Source organism: Heteronotia binoei, chromosome 21 (assembly GCF_032191835.1).
Source record: "Heteronotia binoei isolate CCM8104 ecotype False Entrance Well chromosome 21, APGP_CSIRO_Hbin_v1, whole genome shotgun sequence".
Classification (NCBI taxonomy): Eukaryota; Metazoa; Chordata; class Lepidosauria; order Squamata; family Gekkonidae; genus Heteronotia; species Heteronotia binoei.
Window position 1 is genome coordinate 139,398,031 of NC_083243.1, and position 16,197 is coordinate 139,414,227.

At 41.0% G+C, this 16,197-nt stretch overlaps 1 protein-coding gene across 4 annotated transcripts in view; it reads left to right on the forward strand.

The window, feature by feature from the left end:
• Nucleotides 1-1,079: 1,079 nt before the first annotated feature.
• The window catches only part of BTBD10 (BTB domain containing 10), a 46,899-nt gene continuing 31,781 nt past the window's right edge, over nt 1,080-16,197 (forward strand). The window contains exon 1 of one of the 4 annotated variants that reach the window (XM_060261085.1): nt 1,080-1,513. In XM_060261085.1, the coding sequence (XP_060117068.1) occupies nt 1,359-1,513 (155 nt within the window). In that variant the 5' untranslated portion in view covers nt 1,080-1,358. Of the gene's footprint in view, nt 1,514-1,630; nt 1,717-1,869; nt 2,054-12,382; nt 12,542-16,197 lie in introns of those variants that run through there. The other 3 variants (XM_060261089.1, XM_060261088.1, XM_060261087.1) reach the window with 3 other exon arrangements.

The following is a 16,197-nucleotide window of genomic DNA, read 5'->3' on the forward strand; positions in this document are numbered from 1 at the left end:
TGTGACATTGCAGCATGGTGTTTTCATGGCAGACTAAGGATGGAAGGCTGAGTCAACCTTGAGCCAGCTACCTGAGCCCAGCTTCCACTGGGACTGAACTCAGGTTGTGAGCAGATAGCTTGGACTGCAGTCCTGCAGCTTTACCACTCTGTGCCATGGGGTTCTTATATTGAGCATACCTATTGTCAATATCTGCCCTGCCTTCCTTCACTTCACCCTTACCTAGCTATATGTGATTGGCTTTCATGATGACATGACTGTTTGGTTTACTTTGGAATAATCTGAATTGTTACTATAGTATCTTATCACGTTTTAAGCAAAGCACAAGAATCACAAAACCTAAGAATCAAGCCACCAGAGAGAGTTAAGAGTTTGTAAAACATTAACTTGTTCAGTCATGAGATACAGCTGGCTTGGCCTGGCTGAAACTGGCCATCAGTGTGGACAAATCATTGAAGAGACTATTCTCTTTTCCAGTCAAGTTTATTTCAGCATTACTCATTGTGTTTTTCTCCTGAACTAGAACAAATGTGCTCAATTACAGAGTCAGAAAAGGCACAGCCCTTTATTAAAACTGGGGTATGTTTTGCTGTTTGGTAGGTTCTTGGTTTTGTTAATAAATTATCCCAGATACTCCTGTATCCATCTTTTAATTCTGCTATATACCTCAGTATTTCATGCTCTCTACATGGAGTTTTTGTTGTTGTAGAATTTCGATCCTATTTGTCCTTGCCAGCCCGAAGCAGGTTCAAAATTCTTTTAAGTCTGAAATCCAATACAATTGAAATTTGTGGCGGCTGTCAGGTAACCACGCAAAGGTATCTGAAGAAGTGTGTGTACACACGAAAGCTTATACCATTTAATAAAATGTAGTTGGTCTTAAAGGTGCTACTGGATTCTTAACTTTATTCTGTTGCGTCAAACCAACACGGCTACCCATTTGGATCTATCATGCAAAGGACTGAATAGTAACCCAGACCCAGGGGCGGGGGGAGCAAACAAATCAGTGCAAAGCAGACAAAGGGCAGTCACGGTAGTGCTGAATGAATTGATGCCAACGATTAGGGCGTGCCCTGTGTGACTTGTGAATGAGACATCTATGGACCTGCCCACAGAGGCGACTCGTCACCCTAACCTGAGCTGCCTCTCACGTGCATAGACAAAGGCTTCTCCGTCGCCCCACAAAGGCTTAGACACCAGATCAGATCAGATTTTCCCTTGGTGGGGAAAATAACAGGTTCGCTGCTTCCCTCCCCCGGTTGATGACCAAGGCTGTTATGGGCTCCTATTCCTCGGCACTGGTGTAGAGGCCGGGAAGAAGCGCCGCCGCTGGCTGGGCAGAAGGAGCAGGCGTGAGGATGCCGCAGGATTCGCGACACCCCAGTCTAGGTTTGAATACGTCGGGAACAAGACGGAAGAGGTCGCTGCCGCTGGACAAACCACTGTCGGCTTTCCGCCTGGCTCAGGCTGGCTGGGCAGTCTTGGGAGTCAAACCAACATCCTCTCTAGCCCAGTAAGCAGAATCCCTGCCCAGCCTCCTTCCTCCTCCCTTCCCTCCGGGCCCCTGGCTGAAGTATCGCGAGTGCCCTGTCGTTCCTTCCTTCCCACAGCCAGAGTAACGTTCTCGCGAGAACAAGATCTGACGGTGACGAGGCCTAGTAGTAGTAATTACCGGTAAAGGCGGGGGAGTGCGAGCCCCAGCATTGCTAACAGCGGGTGAGGTGAGGTGAGGGGCTGTGCGCTCTACGGGGAGAGGAATTGGAGGGGGAGGGCAGGCAGGTGTGTGGGCACCTCGCGGGAGTTGGGAACAGGAGGCGGCGGGGGGGGGGCTTGACGGCGGTTGGTTCTGCTCCTCTGAAGAGGGCTAGAGAGTCAAGTGAGGCTGCGCAGGAGATTCGAAGGAGCTACGGGACCTACCGTTAGGAGGACGGAGACTGCGGGTGGTGGCCGTGGCTTGTGTTGTTAGCGGAGGGAACGGTTGAGCGACAAGGCGCCGTGACTGTGCTGGGTGTGCGGTCGTTAGGAAGCAAAGGATGGTGTGTGGCGGCGGATGGTATGTATTCGGGTAGCGTTAAGCTCCTTGTCTGACAACTGGGGGATATAAATGATAGATTTCTTTTCCTGTTTTTGAGAAAGAAGGTTCACGTAGCCGAGGTTTTGAGGTTAACAATGAAGGACGGGCGAAAATGACCAGGGGTGTCGATGGGGGAAGCTTTCTGCTACGTCAGAGCATTTGCGCCATTGAGTAGGATGATGAGTTCCTCTTATCGTTTCGCACACCTGGTAAGAACGGGCAGCCTTAAAAGGGCCTGTTTTGTAGGGCTGTTTATGCGCAGCGATGAGTGACACATCCTTGCGACATCCTGCTATCTTCCAAAAGAGGGAGAGGGTACATTTATTGCCTCATGAAGCCTGGCATACCGTTTGCACTCTTGCTCCTACAGTTAATGTGATGGAGGTGCTCTTAAGTGGTAGGAACGGTCTAGTATTGTGGGATGGTCTCTTTCAAGGCTGGAAATCTACTAGCTTCTTCTGATGATTAATGTCATCAGAAGATCAACATGACAGCAGGCTTTAAATCTTTCAGATGTTTCATTGTAAACATCTGGTCTTTGATGCCTGCATTTTGAATCGTTTACTTTTAAATCATTAACTTGTAGACCTATTTTCATCAAGCCTGAACAGAAAAGCAGAGATCCAGTAGTTCCTGCATCATATTTCCCTGAAGTCTGTCATCATTCTGTTTATTAATGTGGTATTTCTTAATGCTTGAGGAATTCTTGCAACTCAACTCACTTTAGCTGTTCTTTGTTTGCACTTGGTTATTCTTGAAGGATTCTATCAGTACTTCTATTACAGTTATTCTGCCAAAGATGGAAGAGTACTTCTCTAGCAGATGATACAGTTCTTGTTGCTGTATATCTGAAGCTATTATTTTATAATCTAAAAATGTTTCAAACAGTAAATATTTAAAAGGTACATAAACAATTTGTGTACTTTTCTGAACTCTTGTCCAGTAATACCAAAACAAGATTTTGGAGGGTGTTAGAATTTTGTCTGTGTTGGTCATGTTCAGAGAAATTTGCTCAGCCTGTCAAGAGATAATAGTTTGTGTTGTTCAGTTCCTGGCTGTCTTGAGAACATATACAAAACCAGAAACCTGAATTACTCTGATGAAATGAGAGACCATTGTATTTCACCACTGTAGAAGCCCAATCTCATTGTGTGTGTGAGAGAGAGAGCATGCATTTTTTTCAGGCATTTTTATTCAAGAAGCCTTCATGTTTAATCATCGTGTTAGTTCCTCAGGACTAATGATATTACTTTTCTCTAGAGGACTTCAGGGTTGAATAGTTAATAGTGTCTTATGAATCCTTAAATACTAAAAAAATGTATTGTACTACAAGTTTCCATATGCTTCATCAGATGCATGAAGTGGATTCTCAGTCATTAAGGTTTTTATATACAAAGATGGGAAGAAATGGACAAAGGACCTAGTTTATGACATTGCTGTGGAAAACTGAAAAGTGTACAGATAAGCATATTTCATTGAGGACCAAGATAATTGTTAAAGACACCTATTTGGGCTGTTTGTCCTGTGTAAACCTTAGAAATGATTGTGGATATTGTAAGTTATTTGATGAGCAGACAAATGAGGTCTTAATGATATAGTCTAGTTGTCATTGTTAGGTCATGTAATAGGGTTGCACTGTTATTTGAGTGTGACAGTTGATATGTAGGCTTTGTTGCAGGGTCTGTTCCTTGTTAGAATGTCTTTGTTGAGTAGTGTATTAAGAACTATATGTAAGTAACTAAAACCGTACCTTTGAGAGAGGCAGGGCTTTTTTTCTGCCAGAGTCCACAGGAGCAGAGCTCTACCTAGGCTGGACTTACTCCCAGACCAGGTGGCCTAATATGCAAATGAGTTCCTGCTGGGCTTTTTCTATGAAAAAAGCACTGGAGAGAAGTATCACTGTCCACACTGGTCTGTAGATGATTAATAATACTTTGGGTAGTTAGGAAGTAGAGCTGACAACAAATGGTGTTATGGCATTTTTTGGGCCTTTCATCTGCCAACAGTGCCGTTCTGCAGTTTGCATAGGACACATAGGCCTGTCAATTTGCAAAATAATAGGACACAGATTTGACAAACAGTGGCAACATTCAGAAACCTCTGGGAGAGCATCTTGGTCCTCTGTTGTTGACTTGTAAGTCAGTATTCTTCAACAAAGGAAGGGAGACTGCAATGGGAAACTGCTGAATTAGAATTCCTCAATAGTTTTGGTATTTTGAGATGCTGGTTATTACTATCAGACGGTGTTTCTCAGTTTGTTGGTATTAAATTGATATAACTAAGTAGACAGTAATCACCATTAAGAGTTACCACGGTTTATTTGTGTACTGTGGAAATTTGTGTAGAAATGTCACAAAATATTTTTCATGTTCATAAAAATCTTCTTGTCTGAGAATTTATTTATTGTATCTCTTAATAAAAGCTCAAAGTCATAAATATGTATAATAAACACAGCCATACTTAAGGTACCACAAGATTATTTTGTGTTTGTGGAAACAGACAAGCTCGCCTGCCCCATTAGAATTTGTAATAAACAGCCATGCTCTGCCTCTTATCTGTGATTCACTGCCTTGTCTGAGGAGATGCTGCTTTACAGTAGTTAATTGAAGCACTCTACCAATTTCCTGCACTTCTCCAGTAACTCCACCTTCATCATAGTAAGAGGACATATTTTAGGTTTTGGGTTGTGAGAAACTTAAATTCATTCAGAAATTACTTTTGTAATTATGTAAGGGTCAGGAACAAAGTTATGATATCTAGGTATAGAAATAAAAGCAAGAATGTATATGACCATGAATAGTACCTATGTAAATTTAATTACGTTGTGAACAAATGCTTATTTTACCAAATTGACAGTATTGGTAATTTTGTACAGTTTGTCTGATATGTTCATAAATGCTACATGCTGTAAAGTGTTCTTATGTTGAAACAAATAGAAGACCAGCTATTATAATACTTACTCTGGAAACCTCCAAAGTTTTTTATACATTAGATACTATAAAATATTTTTTCACCTGATAGGAAATTAAGATAGATGTAAGAACTTAGCCATCTCAAATCTTACATGCACTTTAACAGCTGATCTTTGGACAGTGATGTAAGTTTTCTGGCAAAAAATCAAAGTCCTAAACAGAGCATGATCTGATTTAGCAAGTTTATTTTGATTTGCAGTCAATACAGAATTTTTTTTTAGAAAAAAGTACCCCATGTTATCTTTTTCTGTGGTATTTTTGTGTTTGTTTGTGTGTGTGTGTGTCTGTTTGTGTGCACCTGGAAGACAGCGTGACCTCTGGTGGTTGACATCTACTGATGGCATGGAGGATATTCAGAGAGGTGACTGAATAAAGTCTGCCCCTGCCCTCCCAATTTCTGGTATTCCAAGGAGGTCTTCCATCCACGTGCTGGCCAGAGTAGCTTCCAAGATCTGATAAGACTGGGCTATCCAGGTCATGGCAAAAGTACCCCATATTAAATTTATGTCTCAGTTTTAAAATAATTAAAATGCTTAAGTGGAAACATTTCATTATAGAAACAAAAACTTGATTATTTAAATACTGAAACAAATTCAAAAGCTTTATGTGGAAATTATTTTTAAGAATATTGGGGAGGGGGAATAAAGACATAGCACATACTTCCCTTTCATTGTTTAAATTTAAAGCAGGAAAAACGAAGGCAGTCAAAAATTGACACACTGATGTTAGTGCACGATGTCTACCATTTAGTTTTAGTGGAATTTAGCTGTCTTCCACTTGGGGCACCCTGGCTTCATTGTTACTCTTTGTAGCATCATTTGCCTTACTTGTTTCATATTGCACTATCCCTTCTGCTGTGCGAGTGAAGACATATAAATAATGAATATTAATTTCAATTTGACTTGTGAAGCCAATCAGGTGAATTCATAGCTTGATTTTTAAAATTCATATTGTAATTATTCGTTTTATCTCCCATCCCACTTACAAATTTATAAAACATACATGTTTTTCCACAAAGTTCCTAGGGATAATCACTTAGAACAGATTCATTGGAAGTTGCTAATCTTGCCTAATATTTTGAAACAGTGTTGGGAAAGGATTGTTGCAGATCAGTCATCCTATGAAAAAGCAGAACTCAGTACATAAAGTGAATATGGGGAAGGCAGGATTAATGTGATTAGTGATGATAGGAGAGAGATAGGCGTTTCCTTGTATTCCTTCCCAACAGCTTCAAACCAGTTGATTAACAGTCTAACTGATCATTGAAAAATTGACTTCTTTTTTTTTATCTGTAATTGATACTCCTTTGCAATCTAATGATGTATTGCCACAGTCACTGGAATACCAACTTTTCTTTCTTTAACTATCTAGCCTATTCCATTGTGGCGTTATAAGGGGAAAGGTGTAGGCAGCACGGTTCCTTTAAAACTGCTATTAAGAGAATGAATAGAGATCTTTATGTTTGGTATGGAAAAGAGTATGCGGTTTTAGCAAAGGCAGGTTTCAGTGGAGTTTGAGAGGGGGAAATAGATTGTAGGTTGTGATCCCCAAACTTTTTGAACCTCTGAGCACCTTTTGATAGGGAGTGGAGAGTGCTCTCAAAAGAGGTGGAGACAAATGGAATACCTCCCTCCTTACACCTGGTAAGGAGGAAAACCTGAAGGGGAAATAAAACCTCAGCATGGGTGCCACTGATTACATGTCCCTTGACAGTACTTTGGAAGGTCCTCTCTGCTCAGTATCCTTACTGTGTCCCTCACTATATTGCCTAATTTGTCTGGTGTGATTTAAAAGGTAACACATTTCTAAGATTCTCTAGTCTTTAATAAAAATCTTGTGACACCTTAATTAAATAACAGGTTTTATTAATTAATAGGTTCCATGAGCCAGAGCCCAGCTTCAGATGCATGATGTCATTATAAAAAAAAAAGACTGGAGAATGCGCATGTTGAATGAATTATTAGAACAGCGTCCCCAACCTTTTTGAGCCTGTGGGCACTTTTGGAGTTCTGATGCAGAGTGGTGACTCCAACCTCAAAAGGGCTGTTGCAGGAGATGCAGCCAACTACAGAATGTCAGGGGGTGAAATTATGCATAGTTGTCATAGTAAGTCTTCTGCATTTCAGGCAGAAGCTCTGTTTAAAAGAATGCCTTTTAATCTGCACAGCCAATCAGAAGCTTTGCTGGACAAAAGCCCCACCTAGTCCCACCTATTTTCTAAAAGCACTTTTTGGGTTGGTAACATGGGTTTAAGTCCACAGGTCTAAAATTATGAGGCTGACCTACCTTTCTGAATTTGTGGGCATTTGCTAGTAAAAGTGCCACCCTTTGCAGAGCAGTTTTGTATCCTGTGTATAAGGCAAAATGTATGATTGCTATTTGACTGGTCAGTACAGTATTTAACACTGTACAGCACAAAGAATTGAGAAAATTATGCTAGTTACAAAAATTGGACATGACTTTCCACACACTTTATAGAGCAATGCACCGGGTCACACAGAACAACCCTCATTCCTACAGGAAACTTGAAGACTTGATAGTATTCCAGGTTCTGGAAATGTGTCTGGACTTTCTGTCTAACTACAGTTCTTAAGCCCTCTTTGGCTGCTGCATTTTTACTTCCTCTTCTTTATCTTGCATAACACTGTATACTCCTCTGCGGATCAAACACATATGTTTGGTTAATGTAAAAATTACATCTGGTCACATAAGAAGCCATTTTGGATCAGGCCAACGGCCCATCCAGTCCAACACTCTGTGTCACACAGTGGCAAAATTTTTTTATATAAACACACACACTGTGGCTAATAGCCACTGATGGACCTGTGCTCCATATTTTTATCTAAACCTCTCTTGAAGGTGACTATACTTGTGGCCGCCACCACCTCCTGTGGCAGTGAATTTCACATGTTAATCACCCTTTGGGTAAAGAAGTACTTCCTTTTATCCGTTTTAACCTGTCTGCTCAGCAATTTCATCGAATGCCCACGAGTTCTTGTATTGTGAGAAAGGGAGAAAAGGACTTCTTTCTCTACTTTCTCCATCCCATGCATTATTTTGTGAACCTCTATCATGTCACCCCGCAGTCGACGTTTCTCCAAGCTAAAGAGTCCCAAGCGTTTCAACCTTTCTTCATAGGGAAAGTGCTCCAGCCCTTTAATCATTCTAGTTGCCCTTTTCTGGACTTTCTCCAATGCTATAATATCCTTTTTGAGGTGCGGCGACCAGAACTGCACACAGTACTCCAAATGAGACCGTCACCTGTCGTGTCCTTCATAATAGGGTGGTTTGGTCTAACTGTTATGGTTAAGTTAAGTCAGTGTAGTTATTTGAAAATGGGCAGCACATGTTCCCATTGGTTAGCCTCATTACTAATCAGCCTGCTGAATTCCTGACCAGTTGCAGTTTTCAGGTTGCCTTTAAGGACAGCCCAACATATGGCATGTTACAGTAATTTAACCACCAGTGTTCAAAAGCATGGATCAGCGTGACCAGATTGTCTGGAGTCTAAGAAAGGAGAGAGTTGGGGAACCAAGTGCAGTTGATAGTAGAAGCTCTTGGACACTGTGCTTACCTGCTTTTCAAAAACAGCAAGGTTGAGTCCAGGAACATCCCTTAATGCTTAACCCAGGGATGTCGAACTCATTTGTTGTGAGGACCAGATCTGACATAAATGAGACCTTGTTGGGCCAGGCCATATCAGGCCAGGCTGTGTGTGTACCTATTTAAGATTAGGTAACAGAGATATAAACTTTATAAAAGACACAGACAAACACAATTAAATATGCTTTTTTAAAAACTTGCTTAAAACATTAGCACTCATTGGTCTTAAAGGTGCTTTCTTTGTATCTCTCCCATGGGATCCAGGGAACTGGTCAAAGGAAGCTCTGACTCTTTCTGTCCTTCTCCAGGGGGCCAGGAGGAGGAGGAGCCTCATCCAATAGAAGAAAGAGAGACTTGGCTCAGTAGCTCTGCTGTGCGATTGAGAGAGCCTGGCAAAGCAAGTTCTGCCTCCCCCCCCCCCCTTCCTCCCCAAGGGAGAAACTCAGCCAGTGGAGAAAATAGAGACTTTACTCTGTAACTCTTGTGCAATTCAGCAGGCTGTTATGCAGAAGGAAGCAAGAGAGAGGGAGAAGGAAGAAGATGACAGCCAATTGCTCGGGGGCCTGATAGCTCTCCAGGGGCCTGATTTGGCCTCCAGGCTGCATGTTTGACACCCCTGGCTTAACCCTTGCTCTGCAAAATCCAACTGCACCCCAGGCAGTAAAGTCAACTTGGTCCACCAGCATTACTTACATCTTGTCTGGATTCAGATTCAGCTTGTTCTTCCTCAGCAACCTGTTCTGTTAGATTTCATATATTGTAGTGTTTTAGGCTAATTGCCTAATATGGTTGATGCAAAAAAAGCATGTGGTAACTCTCTTTGGCTGATAACACCTGAGAATGCAGGAAGGGGATTTTGTGCTTGAGAGCCACCCATTATTTCTGTACATATAGAATCTAGGTTGTTGGAAAGAAGAATTCCTTGATTTGTGAATTCTAGTATAGAGCTCCATTTGTTTTTTTTCCCCCAGGCTGTTAGAATTGGTTTACTGTCTAATTTGTATATGGAAAAATCTTTTTGATTCCTCCTCCAAATATATATTGTTTTAAAAGCAGTGAGGTTGTTTTCAGTTCCTTTATGTATGCCAGTTAATAGTGATTTTATTGAATATTACTGCTGCTGTTCTGAGATACACGCAAAGTGATCTGGAGCTACACTGGGAAGAAAGAATTAAAGGTACTAATAGTTTGCTCAGACCTGGATAAACCATGCTAGCTTGATCTTGTCAAGTCTTAGAAGCTAAGCAGGGTTGGCCATGGTCAGTATTTAGATAGGAGATCACCGAGGAATGTCGGGGTTCCTACACAGAGGGAGGCAGTGGCAAACCACTTCTCAACGCCTGTTGCCTTGAAAACTCGACAAGGTTGCCATAAGTTGGCTGTGACTTGGTGACAAAAAAGAAAAAAAACCCACCTGTAATGAGAGTCCCATCATGTGACATCTGCCTTAACAGAAATTCTGTAATTGCAAACACCCGTCACAAGTAGTAATCACAAAAAGTACCACATATGTGTTGCTCATAATTGACCAGTATTTTGAAAAGCAAGAAACTAGATCTATAAACCCAAAAGGGACTTAAACTCATTTTTTGGAAACAAATGGCTGCATCTTCTCTTTTCCCTTTCTGTGTTCTCAAAGAAATACTTTTACGTGGGCTGGTCTGGATCCAGGACGTTGGTTTTAGGAAGCCAGGTTACCCCTTATCTGGGTCCATTTCCTTTTTTTACATTCATTTTGCCCTCCATGGGGAAAAAAAAGCTAATCTTTAATGCAGCATTACAGCAGTTTTTATGTTACCTGTTCAGTTAAGAATTACACTGGAAACCTACCATTGTACTTATGGGTAACTGGAGATAACTTCTACTGGTGTGCATCAGTCTGTAAAATTAATATTTTTAACCAATGTTTCCTCTAAGCTGCAGAATCTTGTGAGAAAAAAATTTACTTTGTGAGCTACTGGCATTAAAGTTGTGAGCTACTGCAAAAATTAGTGTGCTCTGGGGTCATCCTTCCTGAGCTAAGACAAAAATATGAGCTGGAAGATAAAAATCTGTGAGCTAGCTCATGCTAACTCAGTTTAGAGGAAACACTGTAACTAAAACAGACTTCCCTCAGTGAAAAGAAATGTTTCTTCATCATCAGTGTAATGATTTGAATTTATATGTGTGTGTTCCTTTAATAGATAGTAAGTTGCAGTAGAGAAAGAAGAGTAAAAGAGGGGGAATGAGTGAGTTGAGGTGATTGTTGGCTGAGAGTGTGTGCAGGCCTGGTGCTAGGGGTGCCCGCGCCTCTAATTTCCCCCCCCCCATCAAGTTGGATGACATCACAGTCATGCCCCTGGACTCTTCCAAAGCGTCCTGAACCTTCGGAGGCTTCAGAAGGAAGGGGGCGGGCACTCTCTGAGCCAGTTGGCTTGGCTCGGATTCTTCTGAAGCCTTTCAAACTTCGGAAGGCTTTGGAAAAGTTGAGGGGAGGATGGGCACACTCTAAGCCAGTTGGCCTGGCTCGGGAGGCTTCAGAAGAGTCGGGGGGGGGGCAGGCACACTCTGAACCAGTCGACTCGGACTCTTCCAAAGCTTCCTGAGCCTTGGGAGGCTTTGGAAGAATTGGGAGGTGGGCACGTGGGGGGAGGTGGCGGGCAAGTGCGGGGGCGGCGGTGGGCAAGTGTGGGGAGGCAGAGGCAGGCACAAGGAGGCAGCGGCGGGCAGGAAGAGGCAGCAGGCGCGGGGAGAGGGGGCACCTTATGGTGCCCTTAGGCCAAGTGGCACCCGAGGCGGCCGCCTACTTGGCCTACTCCCACACGCCAGCCTTGAGTGTGTGGGCAGAGCTAAGAAGTCTATGTGGAGAGAGAGAGAGAGAAATCAGACAGCAGTTAATAGTTGTGGTCAGAGAAGCAGTCTTCTGATTAGAGTCCCATACTAGTGCTATGAAAGCTATTAAGATTCTAGGGAAGAAAAGTAGAATACTTTACAGGACATATTAGGAACTGAGAGAGAGCCAAAACCTAATATTGTCAGAGTATTATAGGAGTGTGAGAGGCAGAAGATGTCAGTAAGTTGAGTTAAGAAGAGAAAGGAAGATTTGCAAATGAGGAGTGTGTGAAGTGAAGAGTGACACCTCAATCAGAACAAAGCAGTAGACAAGTGTACCTTTAAGACCAATTAAGTTTTATTCAAAATGTAAGCTTTCATATGCTCTTAAGCAGACTTCATCAGATTAAGTCTGCTTAAGAGCATATGAAAGCTTACATTCTGTATAAAACTTAGTTGGTCTTAAAGGTGAACTTGTCTACTTTGTTCTATTGCTTCAGACCAACACGGCTGCCTACTGCAATCTACCTCAATCAGAAGTTATTATTATTCACTGAAGAATTAAGCTGTAAACCAATGTGCTTATTGTACAAATAAAGTTTTGCTTTATATTAACCTGGAGTCCTATTATTTTAAATGATAAGAGTCTCATCCTAAGGGCCACATAGTCCAATGAAGAAGTCTTAGAGCTTGGGCACAATTTCACTAGGAACATTAAATAAAGTGTTTGGAATTAAATTCTTGGTGGCATCATTACGTACATTAAGAGGGAAGTCATGACAATCACATATGAATGCTGTTGTACTTCTGGACTGCTGATTTCAGCTTTGTTTGTGGGTAAGAAATTAAAGAGCACTTCTAATATTGCATCTGTTTATTTTACATGGCATATTTAAAGGTCAACACTGCTCTTTTAATGTAGGTTATGAGTGCTGGCTGTATGCTTTTCAGAGCAGTAGTGTGAGGAAGCTTGGAGTGGAATGGCAGGACGGCCTCATCCTTATGACAGTAACTCCAGTGATGCAGAGAATTGTGATCAAAAATTGCATAATAGACCCCGTAAACTTTATAAGCATTCAAGGTAGGTAGTGCATACAACGTATAGCATCTGAAAGCTTTCAGCAAAATGCATTCTGAAAATAGTGTATTGTGGATAGTTCTGTTCTGAAACAGATGATATCCTTTTAAATGAATGAGTGCCTTGCTTTAGATATCGTTATCGAGTATGTAAATTTTGGTTCATATTTGCTCAGTTTAGAATGCAGCCTTAAACAGAGTGAAGCCCTTCCAAGCCCCTTGACTTCAATGCGTTTAGAAGTGGTTTAACTTCATGTTTTTTTCACTACAAGTCACTAGAAAACATAAAGGTTTAAATTTAGTTGACTTTGATTACTTCATTGTAATCAAACAGCTTCTGTCTTAATTAATAGAATGAGTGTGAATTGAACATATTTCTTGTCATGTCTAAATTCTATGCTTAAAATCTCTGTTGTACACATAATCAACTTTAAAAACATTTTTCATTCTCTTTGGATTGTTGGATGCCTGACAAATTTGTTTGGACACATTTTTTCTTTTGACATGACTTTGTTGTTATTAAACTGTACACATTCATACTTGAAGACATTTGATGACAGAAATGAATGCTCTATAGCACATTGTGCTTGTAAAAGGTGCTAAGCAAAGTAATCCCATGTTTGGATTGCCTCCAGTATCTTGGCATGTAATATCTTTGGACCAAAAATTTCGTTGTGTTTCAAAATGAGCCTCCCTGCTTAACGTACCTGTTGCAGAAATGGAAAAATCATGGAATGTAACTGATTTATCAGATATCACTTGAATGATATGTCTGAAAAATAGAATTTATGATGTCCTGTTTATCCTGAGTACTGTAGCCTTGTTACTTTAGCATTCCAAGTAAACTGTTAGTGTAAGCTTCTGAACAGCTTGAGCCCAGGCAGCCAGGGCCAGTCCTGCCACTAGGCAAACTAGGCAATTGCCTGGGGCGCTGGCCTTCTGGGGGCACCAAATTGGGTGCCCCCATGTTGACTCCGTGATGTTATCAGTGTGTGTGTGTGGGGGGGGGCACCAGAAGTTAGCCTTGCCTAGGGTGCCAGAAGTCTAGGGCTGGCCCTGAGCCCAGAATATTGTAGAAACCGCTTTGTTTGCATTTCATCAGGATGACCAAGGCAAACTGCGAATGGCCTTTCAATTTTTATTTTTATTTTTGCTCATACTGTATTAAAGTAAGAATAAGATTTATGATGGAGGATAATGGAGACTGTTCTCCAAGTTGGGAATTTGCTCTTTCTGGAAGAGTCCACTGATTTTGGAGACCAGAAGTGATGTAAAGCTTGATTTAAACATGCTTTCAGCTGCCAGGGATAGGTATGGTTAGCTGAGATCACCCAAGTTTTTTGGTATTGTGTTGTCATTTGAGATAGTTAAATTGTTATTTGCCCTGAGTCTAAGGAATTAGGGAAGATTAAATGTTTTAAAGATTTCTACACTTGTAAGTTTAAAGAAAACATTAAAGACTTTTGTCATTCATCATTATATTATAGTCATTGCCAAATGTCACATGAAAAATCGGCCTATATTTAAATTTTGTTTTAGTTTCATTGATTTTCCTTCTGAATTTGTCTTCAGGCATACTTTCAAAAGGTAAATGGAAAGCTGAACATTTGGTGTCTGTGCTCAAAGGAAATGACAGGCTGTGAGATCCATGATTGGATCGTCAGAGCATCTATAAGCTGTATTACAGCTGTGCAGGACCCCATTTTGAATCAGGAACATGCAAGTGGGGGGGAGGGGTTTAACCCTTCCACTGCATGGTTTTACTAATTCCCTTTCTCCATGTGAATCCGCAAAATTGTGAGTAGGTTGAAGTGTTAAATTCTCACTCATGATGTATCTGTAATTGAACTGAAAGGATGCTGAAAGATCTGCAATCTCCATGTCTAGTTACAAGTTCCTGATTTACAGTTATGAGGGAAACTTAGCACCTCCTGTAATGGCGAAATAGAGGCATTTGGTTAGTGGTTTTCTTACTGAATTTAAAGATTTTAGAATGTTTGCTTCAAACTTGCATACTTCCTCTTTTCACCCATGCAATTTAAAGTAGATTTGTTTAAATTGTAAATTGGAAAAGGAAAGATCCCCTGTGCAAGCATCAGTCGTTTCCGACTCTGGGGTGACATTGCTTTCACAACGTTTTCACGGCAGACTTTTTACTGGGTGGTTTGTCATTGCCTTCCCCAGTTATCTACACTCCCCGCCCCCAGCAAGCTGGGTATTCATTTTACCGACCTCGGAAGGATGGAAGGCTGAGTCAACCTCGAGCCAGCTACCTGAAAACCCAGCTTCCGCTGGGGATCGAACTCAGGTCGTGAACAGAGCTTAGGACTGCAGTACTGCAGCTTTAACACCCTGCGCCACGGGGCTCTTACAAACTGTAAATTAGCCTCTAGCTAACCATGGCTAGCAGTGCTATATATACAATGCTGTCCTATGCCTAGTATTAAGCTGGGAATGGAGCAGGGGAATTTGCATGAGAGGTAGGTGGAGGGAGAATGCAAGCTGAGAAAGATTCCTGGCCTCCTAACCATTGTTACATTGCTATCTTTATCTCTGTGCAACTCTGAAGAGTCTGAAAAAGGAAGTGTCCAGTGGGTCTGCTTGCTTATTAAAAAGTTTCAGACCAAAAGGTTTAACTGTACATAAAATTATTTAATTTTGCGAACTCTTTTGTAAAAGTCATAAAAAGATAAATGTGAGCAAAGCTGAATTACTTTAATAAGATCTTACACAGAAAATTGGCTTACTGTTAAAATTTAATTTGAGGAATTTTGCTTAAATACTTTGGTAGCAAACAGAAAGCTACTGATGGTTTTTAAATATGAAAAGATATATTACACAAATCGAAGAAGAGCTAAAGTTGCTTGAATTCACAAATCTGTGGGAAGGCAGCAGTTTTTGTTCATGTAGCAGCAATAGATATGCATAAAGAGAGGAAGAGGACATCTTAGATTAAATGCAACAGTGCTAAATGAGTCTCATGTTCTTTATAGAGGTCTCACTCTTGTCAGAGCCACGAGTGTTCTGGGTCATTTCTGCACCCGTGAGGACTAGATACATGGAACAATTTCATTCAGATTGGAACTCATATTTTTCAGGTTCCAATACACATCTTATTCTGTGGCATAGGCTATGGTGTGTTCAGTAGTGTGACTGCATCTATTCACATTTCTGTAGCTGTTGGTAGTGCTGGAAATGTTAGTGGCATTGACTTCAGGCAGAAACCATGGCTGGGGTAAAGCATCTGCTTGACATGTAGAATTTTTCAGGTTCAATTCAAGGATCAGGTAGTAGATGTTATGAAAGACAGACCCTGAGATCATGGAGAGACACTGACAGTTGGAGCATATAGTACTGACTTTGATGAACCAATGGCCTGATTCAATATAAGGCAGCTTCCATGTGACTTTGGATTCTGAATATGAGTAAGCAATTACAATAGTTTATTGATTATTGTTGTTGAACATAACTCTATGTTCCTGTCTTCTTGGTGCATAATTTAATTTGTACAAAGTGGTATTTGATACAGAAGGCAGATGTTAAAACAGATCTTTTGAATTTGCATCTAAAAATGAATTTTTGTTTTCATCAGATTACTAACATAAACTGCAAGATATGCCTGTTATTGTACCCTTTTGCCTTTGTAACATATTAAAAAAT